Source organism: Rhamphochromis sp. 'chilingali' (genome assembly GCF_963969265.1).
Source record: "Rhamphochromis sp. 'chilingali' genome assembly, chromosome: 11".
Taxonomy (NCBI): Eukaryota; Metazoa; Chordata; class Actinopteri; order Cichliformes; family Cichlidae; genus Rhamphochromis; species Rhamphochromis sp. 'chilingali'.
In genome coordinates, this window is record NC_137938.1 from 36,015,964 (window position 1) to 36,031,778 (window position 15,815).

Below are 15,815 nucleotides of genomic sequence, written 5' to 3' on the forward strand. Positions count from 1 at the left end.
CATCAAGTCATATGCTGTTAAAAGTTTACTGAAAAATATACACCCTAAACCAGGTCTGCCATCAGGATTACATGACAACAAAGTGTGAAAGATGAGGGAAAAGGAATATGAAAATACAGTTGTAACCAAAAAACAGACACTTGTTGTTACTGCTGAGTAAATTTTATTGTGGATCTTTCCTGAAAATCAGGTTTAGAAGTTCTGCTGAGTCACGGTGAAGTCAGCAGCATTGTTGGCCCTTTCATCTCCGGTGAAACCTATCCAATAACTGTGTCATTTACGGTCTGTGTTTTTCCACTCACTGCAGTAATGGATTACCTATAACATAATAATTTAATTGCAATGGAACCTCTGGTGTGTACTGGTCTGCTGGGGCTACTGCTCAAAGACATGCAACTCACCACCCTGGGCTGAGCCCTTGTCTCTACAGGGAAAAACTGATATGTTTACCACATAAACAGGTTCTCAGCTGTTTTGGGGCTGAATCTTTTTCGATTTTTCCAGCCTATCCCCAGCAAACTTTTGTTTGTTTGGTTTGTTCTGCACACTGCCAAACAGTTCATTCAAAAATGAATATTTAAGTCAGTACAAGGTTTTTTTTTTTTCCTTATTTAGAAAAAATAACGTTTATCAAGTTGCCATAGGGTGATTATGACTATTCGCAAGTCCATTTCCCGTTGATTAATGCCTTTTAAATCGGAAAAAAACATTTTGATGGTTTGCTTAGCAAAGAAAAGAATCTCTACTGAAGTTTATTAGAAACTATTATGCATGTCATATACTGTGACATTGGCATTTATCCCCCGCTCTCGCTCTTTCTTTGCTGAGTTAATGAAGCTCACCTAGCAGTCTTTCTTTCTAATCTTTGTGACATCAATCATATTGAGGAGAAAGAAGAGGACGATAGACTATTTATTATTTATCTGCTATTTGGATCTCGGCGTTTAAGTGGGTTTTTCTATTCAATTCAATTTAATTTTAGTTATATAGCGCCAAATCACAACAGCAGTCGCCTCCAGGTGCTTTATATTGTAGATCGTACAATAATAGATACAGAGGAAAACCCAACAATCTTATGAACATATACTGGTCTTCCCAATTCACACCCCAAAAAACAATTCCATTTTCCTTTACACACGCGTGTGCTCTGGTTTGTAAAAATAGGAATCCCGTCTCCTCCTCCGCCTGAACACAGTCACCTTTGGAAACTCCATGGTCACGTGACGTGGGTGTATTTAATCACGGAATTTCAAAACATCTACCGTTTCTAAACTCGACATGCTGTCGAAACAGAAGTATCGAGCGTCGCACCCAGATTCACCTGCAGTGCTCCACCCCGCTCGTCGGTAGTACTGTGATACTCTGTTTTGCAGTTTTTCTTGACTACAGAGAGGAGTCGACTGGAAAATACTTTTGTTGCAATGGCTCTTCCTGTGTTGCTGCTGCTGTGCACTGCTCCGCTGGTCCGGGGCCACGGCTCAGGTGTGGTTATAGACAGCTGTGAAGACATGGAACTCCACCACTCTGGGCTGAGCCCACAGACTGCACCGTCACCCTTCACTGTCACTACAGAGCAAAGGCGCTACGGACTCGGAGAGGATGTCATAGGTAAGTAAACATGAGTGAGAGAAAGCTCGACGGCCATTGGTATGTCACTCGATTCAGTGGTTTATAAGGAAATGAATTATTGGTGAAATTTGTAGTGTGTTTTGGAGGTGATTTTGTGGGAGATGGCAAACCAGCGTGTGAACTATGATATGATAAGATAAGATAAGATAAGATAAGATAAAACTTTATTAATCCCTCGGGTGGGTTCCTCTGGGAAATTCGGTTTCCAAAAGCACAGCACCGACAGAAGTTACAGTTACAGAATATTATACACACACACACACACATATATATATATATATATATATATATATATATATATATATATATATATATATATATATATCTCCTGGATGAGGGTGGGTGGGTGTGTGTGTGCGTGCGTGCGTGTTTCCGTTGACTAGGTTGGCTAGTGAATGAGTTTTACACTTAAATAAATTTTAAATTATATATTTAAAGTATTAATCTAATTTAAAAATGTATTATTTGTCTTTAAATCAGAAATTTTATGAAAGCATTGTGATAAGTATGGTTTGTGGCTTGGCTGCAGAGGAGGGCTGGAACAGCAGGTTCAGGGCATCTTGACAGGGGGAGGTTGGCAAAACAATATGCTTTCTCTATTTTAGTAACCGCTTGTACCGACATCATGCTGCTGAAGTGGGAAATGAAGCACAAGCATAAACAACATATACCCGAGTTGTGTTGGGTCCTTTCGTGTCATGGTCCTGAGTGTGGTGACCCAGTTTTTGTGTTTTGTGCTCGCCTCTGTCAGTGCGCCCCAGGGCAGCTGTGGCTACAATGTAGCTTGCCATCACCAGTGTGTGAATGGTCGGATGACTGAATGTAGTGTAAAGCGCTTTGGGATGAGTTTATTTTATGGAGTATTTTTCCCAGCATATAAAGCTGCTGCTTTAAGTTTCCTTTTCCGTGTACGAGTCCTGCATTTGGGTCCTTCATCCTGCCTGCCACACAGCCACACATGACATTTTGGATCATGTTGGAGCCCTAACCTGTGCAACCAACTGAGGCGCTTGGTCAGATTGTGATGCAGCTGGTGGCGACGCAACAGGAGCAGGCAGCAGTGCATCGCAAATGACTGGTGATGCTGCAGCCCCAAGTCGAACATCAGACAGAGGTGTTGGAAAACTCCCCCGCCATTTCCCCCATGACGCTTACCGGATGGTGGAGAAGGAACACCCCTAGGGTGTTTCTAGGGGTCTTTGTGGCTACAGAGGAGGCGTGCCGGTGGCTGGGTAAAGAGCGAACCCTCCGCTTGTTGCCGCTGCTCTCAGGGAAGGCCCAAGCTGTTGCTGTGAGCCTTCCCGCCACAGCGATGACAAATGATGTGATGGCTTGGCCTCCCAAAGATCATTGGCACTGCTTCTGGCATGTGGAGAAGCAACTGGCAAAGTGACTTCATGATGCCGCAGTCAGGTGGTTGCAGCCGTGGCTCTTCTGTAACTGGCCGGCGAGCCTCAATATTGTGGTGACATCGGCGCCACCCTTCCCCTGGTATAAGAGAGACATACTGGGTTCTGGTAAGGTACCAAGGGTGTACACGCCAGGTGCTGGTGGACCAAAGCATAGACAACATGTGCTGAGTCATGTCGGGTCCTTTCACAGTCTTAGTCGCGCCAGCTTTCTGGAGGTGTAAGTGTGATAGAAAGCGAAATGGCTGCCATTTAGCCCCAAGCAAGCTGCCTGATTTAAGCATTGTACCAGTCTAAGTTAACAGTTCATCAGTATATTTTAATGAAACTTTTGTAACTTACGGTAGATGTTTTTCTGTATAAAACAAATGGCAGTGGATAAAGCAGCTACAAAGTTCACCTTTTTCCCCACGTTGGTGCTTGTTAAACAGGGAGACTGAAGGACTCGAGTAAAGGTTTTAATGGTGGTTACATTTCGAAGTGCTGCTGTTTTGGGCGCTAGAAAAATGTTTTCTTTCACTCCACATGAACCTCTTTGCTCTTTGTGTTGTGTGTAGACTGACTCGGGCTCCATGTTAAACTGTGATAACATCATTGTCACTGCGGCTGTTGTGTTATCAGTTTTTTTGTGTAAACAGAGGCTGCTTGGGCTTAAGGCTGTCATGACTGTTATGCACAGCGTGCTCCTAGAAACATTTCTATTGTAAATATGTTTTAGCCGCAGATGTGGGTGACACGCTTGCATTTACATGTTGACAACTGAGCTCTCCAGTCATGCATTAAATGAAGCATCAACTCCTCCTAAAATCTTTGATAATTCTTTTTTCTTTCTCTTTTTTTGAAATAATAAAGGTATTTAAGTAAGTTGATCGTTGCAGCCCTAAAAGTGACTAAGGTTATTTTTCAAAAATCTTATTGTCAAAGAATAACACCAGTTTCATTCTTCTTCATTTTTGTTTTTCTGATTCCAAGTTGAGCTGCAGGGTCCAGCCTCTACACCATTTACTGGTTTCCTATTGGAGGCTAGAGAACTGGGAAGCAAGAGTCCTGTGGGTTCCTTTGCCATACCAGAAGGGGCTGCTCAACTCCTCACCTGCAGCCAGAGAGCTGTGAGTATTCTGGAAGTTAATTTGAGCAGCATGTTTATGTACTGGAACTTAAGTCTGCTATCAGTTTGATGCCAAAGTTTTTGCTGTCATTCTTTTTTTTTTAATATATTTATTTTTAAGTTTTCAATAACAATGTTCTTATCTGCCAAAAGTGCCATAATTGGCACCCCATTTATAACCGTCCCTTCAACATCTTTCCAGCCTGAGGAATAGGTTGGTGAACATAAACATATCAGGGGTCTTAATTGGGCTGCATAATAATAGTCACAAAGGCATTGTAAACTGATGCCCCATTTTTCTTCCAATAGTTGCATTGTTTTATATTTAATTCTTGCTCTTTTATTTTGCCAGATATACTTGGCCAATATTCTGTCATACCTCAAAATGTTTCTGTGGTATCCAAATCGGTAAGCTTTGAAATAGATACAGTAAGCGAGGGAGGACATTCATCCTAATTGATTCCACCCGAGACTGCAGCGTCAAGAAGGGAACAGTTTTCCATCTTTGCAAGTCTTTCTTAATCATTGAGAGCAAAGGGTCATAATTGGCTTCAAACAGTTTAGTTGGATCTTCAGTCAGCACAACCCCCAAATATTTGATGTGGTCTGAGTCCCAGTTCCATTTACCGTTATGCGTTTTTAATTTTAGTTGTTGGATGGTAGTTAAGCTTTAATACTTGAGTTTTATTCATGTTAATTTTATATCCTGAAAGAAAACCATAGTCGTCTAACAATCTCATCACATTTGAAAGTGATTCAGTTGGATTAGTCAAGAAAATCAATATATCATCAGCAAATAGGGCAACCCATGGGGGACCCCTGTTATTTCTACGCTTTGTCTTATATATTGACAAATAGAGAAAACAGAAGTGCGGAAGCTCCACATCCTCGATGGGTTCCTCTTTCTAGACTGTTCTAGACTGTTCTTTCTGCCTGTTGTTTTCTTAACCTTATGACAGAAGTTTTAATGCTTTTCCTCCTGTATCATAGTACCGTTGTTTTGTAAGCAGAAGGTTCTTTTGAACCTCTTCTATATTTATCGCATCTGTCTCCCTCCGTACTTCCTTTATTTTTGTCCTGACTGAGTTACATAGTGAAACTGAGTGTTCTTTCACTAGTTTTATAAATGTACTTTCTAGCTCTTGTAGTTTTTGCTTTCTGCACTTCTTTAGCACAGAGGAGATGGCTATGATCTTACCACGAACTACTGCTTTTAAAGCGGATGATCTGATATCTTCGTGTTGGTGTTGTTCCCACATCATCATAATAAATGTTGTTCAAGGTTCAACATTGCAAGTGATCGATCACCTTGTTGTGACGTAATACTTTTGCAAGCCAAGTGAGTCATTCATTTATGAAATTCCAATGTTGCAAGGACAATATGTATAATACTTACCGTTTATTAAAGAACAGTATCCTGAAATGCAAAGAATTCAGAATTTTGCTGGATCGGCAGACAGAGGCGGTTTCTCGCAAGTTAAGTACTTTTTTTTTTACGGCGTTTTTTTCCAAAGTTGCAAAAGTATGGCGTCACAACAATGTGATTGGTCATGATGATGTGGGAACAACACCAACACAAAGATATCAGATCATGCTTTTAAAGCATCCCATAGTGTTACTTTTGAAACCTCACCATTATCATTATATTCTAAATAAGATTGAATTTCTAATTTCAAAATGTCTTTAACTTCAGTTGTATTCAGAATGTTTGTATTTATCCTCCAGATGGTAGATTTTGTTTCATTGTTTATATTAAGTGTCAAATACACAGGCTCATGAGCTGAAATGGTACAGGTATCGATGACACATTAAAAAAATAATCTGTACCTGTTGCTTTTAAACATCAGGAAAAAATCAATTCGGGAGTAAACATTGTGTGCTGAGGAATAGTGGGTATAATCCCGTACAGTAAGGTTATGTTCCCTGCACATATCTCTGTTTCAAATCTCCATATTTTGTTTCCTTCTTCTGTCTTTGTTTCTGTCTTCATTTATTTTTTTGTGCTATTTGTATTTATATGTTCTATTTCTATTGTATATATTAGTCGGCATCTATGGGTGGACAACAAAAAAAGAATTTCATTGCACGGAGAAATGCCTTTTCTTGTGTGACACATGACAATAACATCTTGAATCTCCATATATCCACTATTCCAAGCTCTTTCATGTAATTCTTAACCTTTTTACTAATGCTTTTAGTATTTGTCCTCCCATTAGAACTATCCATTTTAGGATCCAGTCTTATGTTAAAATCACCCCCACATATTGGGCTTTGGGTTGTGAATAGCTCAAGTATCTGTTAGTAAAATCCCCAGTTGCTACCTGGAGGCATATAAACATTTAGCAGACTAACTAAGACTCCATCTATTTTACCCTTAACCATAGTGTATCTTCCCTCCTTATCTTTGTGGTCGGAAATGAAATCAAAATTAACTTTATTGGAAAGCAAAATTGCTACCCCTCTACGCGAGGAAAAATATACCTTGGAGTGTCCCATTCTGTTTAATTTTGTATGTTCACTATCAGTGAGATGAGATTCCTGTATATATGCTATCTGAACCTTAGTCTTTGTCAATTGCAATAGCATGTTTGCTGTTTTAATTGGATTAATTATGCCATTTATATTCAAAGAGACAAAAATTATAGGCCTACTAGACATCTGACTGTATTACAACCACAAAATCTCTGGTACTCTTCCCTTTTCTGCTCAGAGCAGCAATGTATAACAACATACAACAAAACACCTAACAAATGTGGCTGAGTATAGAAAATGTGCAGCATTGTGCAGGAGAGAACATATGACTTACGTGTCCTATATACAGTGTCATTAGTTTTTGTGACAAGTTAATTAAAACTATGCAGCAAGGTATACTGTGTTTGGCATGTCACTTGCACTCTCTCTCCCTTTATGCAAATGTGTGTCCAGAACTCGGCTGTGTCCCACACATCAGGCTTTAATAGCAGCTACGTTCAGGTGACATGGAGATCAGAACCATCAAGAGACATCAAAGCTGTTCATTTCTGGTAAATGGTCTATTAATTACATTTTATTTACCAAATCATAACAACAGTTGCCTCAGGTGCTTTATATTGTAAGGTAAAGACCCTACAATCATACAGAGAAAACCCCAACAATCATCACTACTATTAGCAAGATCTTTGGCAACAGTGGAAAGGAAAAACTCCATTTTAACAAGAATAATTTCATTGTCTGCCTTGCTCAAATTAGCAAAGCACTTTCATAAAGCTCAGGTGTTTATACCCCAGTTCACACTGGTTTTGGTGTCGCTGCAGTGCATCCTTTGTGCAGAATTCTACAACATTTTGGATCAATGTGACGAGCCCTGTCCTGACCTTCACTAACGGCAGAGCTGCTAGATCTGCAGGTGCCCTCACTACATCCACTGACAATGGCAGTTTACAACCTGGATCACTTGTTGTAAGTAACAATGTCTGTTTTGAACATAGTTTGGTTGGCAGTTTCATCCTACAAATGGACTGATTTATTATCTGTTGGCTTAGAGGCTGATGGAAGTCTACCATCTTCTGTATTCTGCAACTCCTCTGGGACTGAGCAGCTCAGAAAATAGAGCAGGTTGTCTGCTTAGGTTTTGGTGGTTCACTCACCAGTTTCTCGAGTCTGTACGTCACAGTGCATGTGTGTGAATGGTTATAAGGACCAGTTTATTTACTACAGTGGTCTCAAACTTAAATGAGCTGTGGGCCACTGCTGACACTGTCATCTCATGTGAGGGCCAATTTAGTGTTCAAGTAGCACAAAAACAAACAAGAAAATGCCCACAAATATTTCCGAAAATGTAGCATTTTGTTTTTAAAATTTCCAATATTGTATAACAAGACAAAACTGCAAATGTGAATGCATTTTTTTCTCACTTTTACCAAACTGAAGCCTTTCATTGAACTACCAAATAAACAAATTGGTACTCTCTTTCTGGCCACACGCCAGATTTGGTGATTTGGTGCCGTATAAATAAAAAAATAAGATTACACAGTATATTCAAAATGATGATGCCAAAGTTTTCTCTTCCTGTGTGTGCAGAAATCAGCTGGACCCATCTCTAGTGCTGACTGTGGGGTCACCAAGGTGTGCTTCAGTCAGCCTTCAAACTGTGACCCAGCAGTCAGTGCTAGCTGTTATTTCATGTCAGCCAAGATGTTAGCCGGTGGTGAAGCTGTCCACTTTGAGATGACTGGTCCTTATGAAGGATATATTGCTTTTGGATTCTCTGATGATCAAAGAATGGTAATGTAAAGACAAAATTATCAGTCCCTTGAAATTAAAGTTAGGTTTTTGTTTATTTGTTTGTTTTTTAAGCAATAACAGCAATAAGCCTCTTGGTGTATTTGTATTTAAGAGCACCTGTTGGTGAAAAGCTGCTGTATCACAGTCATTGTTCACTTACCTCCAATTTGCATATTTCCTATAGGACTAATAAAATATTCTGATGATTCCCACCAATTTTGTGAGCAACGCTAAATCATTCACAACTTGTAAAACAGGCTAATTCATTCCAAATTTGTCTTTCCCCAGGGAAATGATGACATTTACGTTTGTGTTATGAAAAGCAATGGACAAGTTGAGGTGGAACATATGTATTCAACAGGACGATCAAAGCCACAAGTTCTTCCTCTGGTACTACATTTTTTGTGATAGCAGCGATTTATACAAGGCTAGAATGTTTCCATTCAGTTCTGTGGAAAAAGTGAACTGCATGTGTATTTTTTGTGAATTCCATCTTACTCCATAAATTACATCTGAGATTTATGTGTGTTTGTTTCCAACAGGGGAATGTTTATAATATAACAACGTCATTGCAGAACAGTGTCATCAGTTGTGTCTTTACTACCACAAACACAATTTCTATTGAGGGGACTTCTGGTTTCAACCAGTCCTACTACCTCTTGTTTTCCTATGGACCCAGCAACAATGGTAACATAATTTGATGTGTCAGATGGTTTGTTACACCAAACAAGTCAGTCTTTTAAACTGTTTGGAAAGGTCTCTTTCAAATGATACTTTGCAGGTGATCTAATAAGCACGTGTTTTTTATTGTTTACAATTGTACTCCAGTAAATACTTTTACTTGGAATGGTTATGCAGGGCCTTTGACTGTGGTTCCTTTTCCAATAATGTAAAAAGTGTCAAATGAGTTCACTTTTAATACCTCTGTCTCTACCAGTTTATGAAAATGAAACTTGTTTCATAGGCATGCAAAGCTTAGTCTTTTTCCTTAAAAGGAATCCTAACCCAGCTTGTATCTAAATAGTAGATTACAAACTTGCACCTACTCATGCATTAGCTATTAGCTGAATGTATTATATGCACATAAAGCTGATGCCTTTTGGCCATATTCACTCTCACCATTTTTTTTTTCATTATTCCAACCAATGGGGTTTTTTTTTCTAGGCATGTTACACTTTTTCTTTTTCACATCAAGTTCAATGTCAGACTATTTCCTTTTATGTATTATTCACTCATGAATCCCACTTTCAATTTATGCCACCACAAGAGAGAGATTGGTTGTGGTATGTGGAAACGTATTCATAGCTTATTCTGTGAAATTTAAATGTTGGTATGGTTAAATGTTATCCTGTGTGACACTCACACATGCATACACATATACAAGTGTCTGTAAACTTTGATATATCTTTCCTACAGGATCAATAAGAATCCATATGGGTACCTTCACCAGCAATAAAAGGATCAATATTAATAATCCCCTTGTTGTTGGCAAAGATGATGTTCCTGATATCATCAAAGCTCATGGTAAGACCTTGCACAAAGTGATACGTGTAAAATAAAAATGTTTTTTAGTCCAAAATAATCTCAGCAAAGTCCTTTGTCATTTTTTGCTAAGCTGTTCACAGCTAAATGATTTGAAAGTCCTTGGAAGATAAATGCTACCAGGAACGTCATTTCATTTGTACTTTTAGCACGATTAAAGTGTTTAATCTATAATACTGAGTAGACTTGCAGTCCTTTAAATTGAACTGCACATGTTTCACAGACACAAGTTACACAAACAAGGAACCAAAACAGTGGATGAGGTTGGACACATTAGATGGGTGGTCTCTTAACAATAACTGTCCTTTTTCATGAGACAAGGATATGCAAAACAATAATTTATAACAATCTTCAGATGTTTGAAAACTAATAGAATTTTGAAGATGTGAAAAACATTTCTGTGCCGCTTTTCTGCTAATGGTATACCTGTAATTATGGCAATGGACTCAGTTTCTTGGCCCAAGGTTGCTGTTTGGCTGCTCACTGTCTATATTACCTTTGCTCTGTTGACTCATTAGTTTAAATCCAGAATTTGACGACTACTGTCAAATGTTTCTGCTCTAAATTTTTAGTCAGTTGACAGACCACATGTTTACTCCAGGGGAAGAAATTCATCTTAACTCCTAAAACAAAGAGAAGTGGAGAGAATTTCAATATTTAACTGTGTTTCAGGATCACTCATGCTGATTGCCTGGATGACCACAGGATCACTCGGCATGATGGTTGCCCGATATCTAAAAAAAATGGCCAAGGGAAAAAAAATGTGCGACAAAGATCTCTGGTTTATGGTGAGACATCATAGACAAAAAACCATGTATTATCTTTTCAATGTGGAACCAAAGTTTTTGTAAACTAAACTAGGCTTGAAAATAACTTAAACTTGGTGTGTTTCCAGAATAAATTTCATGACTAAAAATATTAACTTCATAAGTAATTTCAGATATCCAATCCAATCCAAGATATAATAGACTTGTAAGACAGCTTGGTCCAAGCCTAATGTTATCTGGACAAATGTATTGGTTTAGCTGCCACAGTATCATGCTGTATTCTTTGTGTTCCTCCAGGTCCATGTTGGAGCAATGTGTCTGACGGTAGCAGCCACAATCATTGCTTTCATCCTTGTGTTCGTTCATTCTCAGGACTGGTCTGGGGTTAGTACACTGACTCTGCTAGATTCTAAGAATCTTAGTTAAGTTATGGTTTTGTACTATTCATTACAGCGACAATCAAATGATAAAACCGTGTTTCTCTGTAATAATATTTATTTTCTTATTTATTCCAACTAAATTTTATGTGTTGTTCACACAGAATTGGGGGTAATTGTTGAATACAAATTGTTGATTATATGAATGCAAATACCCTCCAAATTATGTTGCAACATTTAGATTTCATTTAATCCCAGTTTTTAAACCCTATATTTAAGTACAAATGTATTTATATAGCACTTTTCAAGATCATTTCTGCAAAGTGCTTCACAATCAAAATAGTTAAGTTAAAAAGAACTCCAAACGTTCCTCATTGAAGATTTAGTTGATATTGCGTGGACATCAAGAGTTTTAATTACATTAGGCACAAACAAGGACTTTGTTTTCTGTTTGAAGAAAATGATCAGCCATTCATTTTTTTAAATAGTCCAAACACCTATGCAAGACCTGTTGCTTAGAAAGTGCAAAGAGTGTGTTTATACACCACTTTGCATTTAATCCTTAGTTACTCTCTGGCTCTCGTCCATAACATTTTGCCTGTCGTGTCTCCCCATCACCTCCAACCAGTTGCAGCAGATGGCTGCATCACCTGAGCCTGGTTCTGCTGGAGGTTTCTAACAGAAAAGAAGGGAATATTTCCTTCCCACTATCACCAAAAGCTTGCTTCCACCAGTTGTAGTAGTGATGCAGAAACATTATGCCTTTTGACAACCAATCCACATATGAACAGGTTCAAGAAATAATTTGAGGGATAAATGGAATCTGTGGGCTGCATCCAGTTAGTTTCACTTTAGTTTTTTATAAAACAGTCATCTCATGGTGCTTTACATTAGAAGGATGAGCCAAGGGAGTTTAATATAATTCAACTTAATATGAATGCGATAACCATACCAACCAGGTATGGACCCCTCCAACCCTTGGCTTTGGTGTGCAGAAACAACTCCCGTGTAACAGTAGGACCCTCTGGCAAAACCAGACTGAAGGAGGACGATCATCTCCAGCTTTTGGTTGTGATGTGATTGTAGAAGAGAATAGCGACACCATGTAAAACCTAAAGGACAAAATGCAAACTATGGAGATGACAAAAAGTTGGTGCATATTTATAAGCCAATATTGCAAGTCATTAAGACAAAAGGCAAGTGGAGCAGAAGTGCCCCTCATGGGAGGTACATCTAGAAATGATTAAGTTCTCATGGTACTCTCAAAGGTACTCGTACTTTTCACTCTGGGGTTATTTGTGGAGGCTTTACCTTCACTTGGGTAGTAGAGCAAGTCATCTATCAAACAGAAGGTCCATAGATCAATCCTCAGCTCCTCCAGTCTGCAAGTTGCATCCACAGGCAAGATTAATATACCCCTTCAAAGTGTTTTTTTTTTCTTTTCTCTTGATATTCATTAAGCACTCTTTAGTTGTGTGTTTCAGCTCTCAGACTGATATTTATGCCCCATGATTAGCACTGTTAATGTGTTTGGTATCCAGGGAGCACATCCAGTGTTGGGGTGCCTGGTTATGATCCTCTCACTCATCCAGCCCATCGGGGCCTTGCTGCGCTGCGGACCACAACATCACCTGTATGTATCCATCTGTGTGTGTTTAATTAATATACTATATCATGCCTATACACATTTAAGAATACTCTGTTCAAATATTATTTAAAAAAAAATTAAAAATGGCCTCACTTTTTTTTTCTCTACAATTATTTAACAAATTTTGAAAACACGATAAACCAAAGGAATGGGGCAGTACATGCTTAATGACTAAATGCACTGCTCACTCGGCAAAGTGAGGTTATAAAGTTATTTGATAACCCTAAGAGTTGTATTCATACTTCAGCCATAAAAGTTTTTAAAATTTCAAACTTTTGCAAAGTGTAGCCTGCATGTGCTTTATCAGAGCACACTTTCACACTGAAACACCAAGTAGGAAACTAATTTGCACATGACTCGTGAAAGTTATTCCTTCCTCTTAGTAATAATGGTACTTTTAATAAATATAGCCTGGTTGTAGCTTTGGAGGCCAGACTCAGTAAATGAAATATTTTTTAAGTGAAATATAGATTTAGTAAAATTGTATGTTCAGTAATGATACTTGTTTTCATAAATTGGATGCAGGAGAAATCTTAGACAAGAACTTCAGAAGCTGATGATTTTATAGTTCTTCTCTTTTCTTTGATAGGAGGTATCTGTTCAACTGGACACATTTTTTAAATGCGGTGGTAATAAAATCTATAGCTGGTAAGCTTGTGTTTTACTTCATTCTACCATCTTGCATATATGAATAGAATAGAATAGAATTCAACTTTATTGTCATTGCACATGCACAGGTACAGGGCAACGAAATGCAGTTTGCATCCATCCAGAAGTGCTTAGTGATATAGATATATTACAATATATATTAGCAATAATATAGATATGTAAGTATATTACAGAAATGGGTCTATTATGTTATAATGTACACGGTATGAAGTATGTTGTGAATATTCTATAACTACAAGTATGTACAGGCTGTAGTGAGTACAAGCTATGTACAGGATATGCTAACATTTTCAATAGCAGACACACTGTCACCCATGCTGCTCGTCTTAAAATGCCTGCTTCTTTGTGTCACACAGTGGCAGCCATATTTACAGGCCTGGACAGGATTGACAGTGATGATGGGTGGCTATTGAAAGTGATGGGTGGCTTCTTTGCCTGGGAAGTTCTCTTCATCATCATTTTGGAGGTCCATGATTGGGTAGTTAAACACAGAGGTAAGCCTTTTTTTTTGCATTTCAGTGATGAAGGAAAAAATCATCACTACCCATATACACTTTAATGACAAAAACCAATCTAGACCCAACAGTCCATTTGCACGGTGAAGAGCCACCTGATCAGTTCAGCAGCATTTAGCTGACTGAGCGAAGAGTATAACCCCTGTACACCTCAGAATGTGGTTGGATGGGTAAAATAAACAGCACTGTATCACAAGATTTTCTGTGTATAACACAGCAGCATCTAATATTGGTATTTATGAATTGATGAGTGAAAACGCGTAAGAATGTCTCAATGGTAGTCTGCTGGAACAAAAGCTGTTACACTTTAACTGTGCTGAAGTACAGCGACAAAGGAATCTTTATCTTTCGATTTATTAAATGCATGAAAATACTCTGGGAATACTATACACGAAGGCTCAGCTCATGCACCACCAACCTAATGTTATCAGAGAGAACTTGCATTGAAATGTCTCAACTGAGACTATCCAATTTTGGACACGTGTAGTTTGACAATGCTGTGGCTCAATGTGTGGCTCAGTCACACAAATTATTAAAAAAAAATATGATCACAACCTCTTTGTGTCTACAAAAACTGGTTAATGTTTGGTGATTTTTAAAAAATGTTTTACCCCCCCGTGCCACACACACTTTCCATGACCAATGGCAACTTGACATGCTAAATGTTTACATAGAGCTTCCAGCACATTGTTATCGTTCTGAAAGTTGTTGTTTTTTTGTTTTTTTTCAATCACCACAACTACTCAACTCGACTCAATTTTATTTAAATTGATTTCAAATTGTTCTTCTTCTGTTAAAGCTTAAAACTAATATCATAACTCAACCTGTATAAATAAAATGATTAAAAACATAGCTGACTGCTTTAGTTCACTTCAGTTAATGTGCCCTGCAATATTTCACTGTTCTTTGCTCTGGGTTTCAGATGATACTGCTGATCAAATGGAATCAGCATTGGTAAGCTGAAAGAAATATAAAAGCAAGCAATCACTGATTGCCACAAGATGGAGTATTTCTAATATAATTTTACTTTTTTTGTCAGGTCAAAGGTGACAGTTGCCTGATCGCTGTGTACCTTCTGGGAAACCTTTGCTTTTTGGTGGCACTTCTGGTTGGAATTGGAGAAAAATGAGCAGCAGCAGAATCTTCCAGAGTGTTTCCCTGTAGTTTTGTTGAATTTTATCATCAATTTTAACATACTTGATGAGAGACTGCACTGGAAATTCAGACCCACTGATGCATCAGTTGGCGAATCCTGGAAAGTTTCTCAGTAATGTCTTTAAAAAATATTACTTGTGTTTTTTTTCTCTTTTGCTTTTAGTTGATAATTAAGGTGTACTTTCAATCAGCATTCAATTTCACTGGGCCAAGCATTACTGTCGTGTGTGTGTGTGTGTGTGTGTGTATAATATGTCTCACAGTTGCAAAGAAAGAAGTAGTTTCAGTCGCCTTTAGCCTCCACTCTGGCTGCCAGGTAAACCAGTTTCATTTTACAAGCTGGTTACATTTTTTAAGCCAAACAGCAATTTTGTATTAAAAAGTACTTTTAACAATTTTTCCTTTTACATTTTTAAATCAGGTCAACTCGACCCACATCATAATGGGAGGGTTAAAGCCCTTTTCACACATTAACATCTGTTAATATGACAGCATCTATGTATGAATCTGCACCTTTGTCACTTTCATTTGAAAAAAAAAACTGTCATTGATTCAGCTCCTGAACTTCCCATTTAATGTACATTTTTTCATATATTTCTAATAATCTTGCTGTCAATAACAACTGACAATAAGACAACAAATTTTTAACTTCATTAAATTGAAAATTATGTATGTCAGTGTAGTAGTGTTAAATGCTTACCAGGTTCAGATGCAAATGAAGAAACTCCACTCA

At 38.1% G+C, this 15,815-nt stretch overlaps 1 protein-coding gene across 1 annotated transcript; it reads left to right on the plus strand.

Moving 5' to 3' along the window:
* The first annotated feature begins 1,239 nt into the window (after positions 1-1,239).
* LOC308406146 (putative ferric-chelate reductase 1) lies at positions 1,240-15,178 on the plus strand. The gene is made up of 15 exons (XM_080897015.1): positions 1,240-1,608; positions 4,011-4,147; positions 7,072-7,169; positions 7,440-7,584; positions 8,206-8,409; positions 8,698-8,799; positions 8,952-9,096; positions 9,826-9,933; positions 10,624-10,739; positions 11,016-11,102; positions 12,637-12,728; positions 13,333-13,391; positions 13,769-13,906; positions 14,850-14,881; positions 14,967-15,178. Exons 1-15 carry the CDS (start codon positions 1,422-1,424, stop codon positions 15,054-15,056), a joined length of 1,740 nt encoding a protein of 579 aa, XP_080753141.1. The 5' UTR covers positions 1,240-1,421; the 3' UTR covers positions 15,057-15,178.
* Positions 15,179-15,815: the final 637 nt, after the last annotated feature.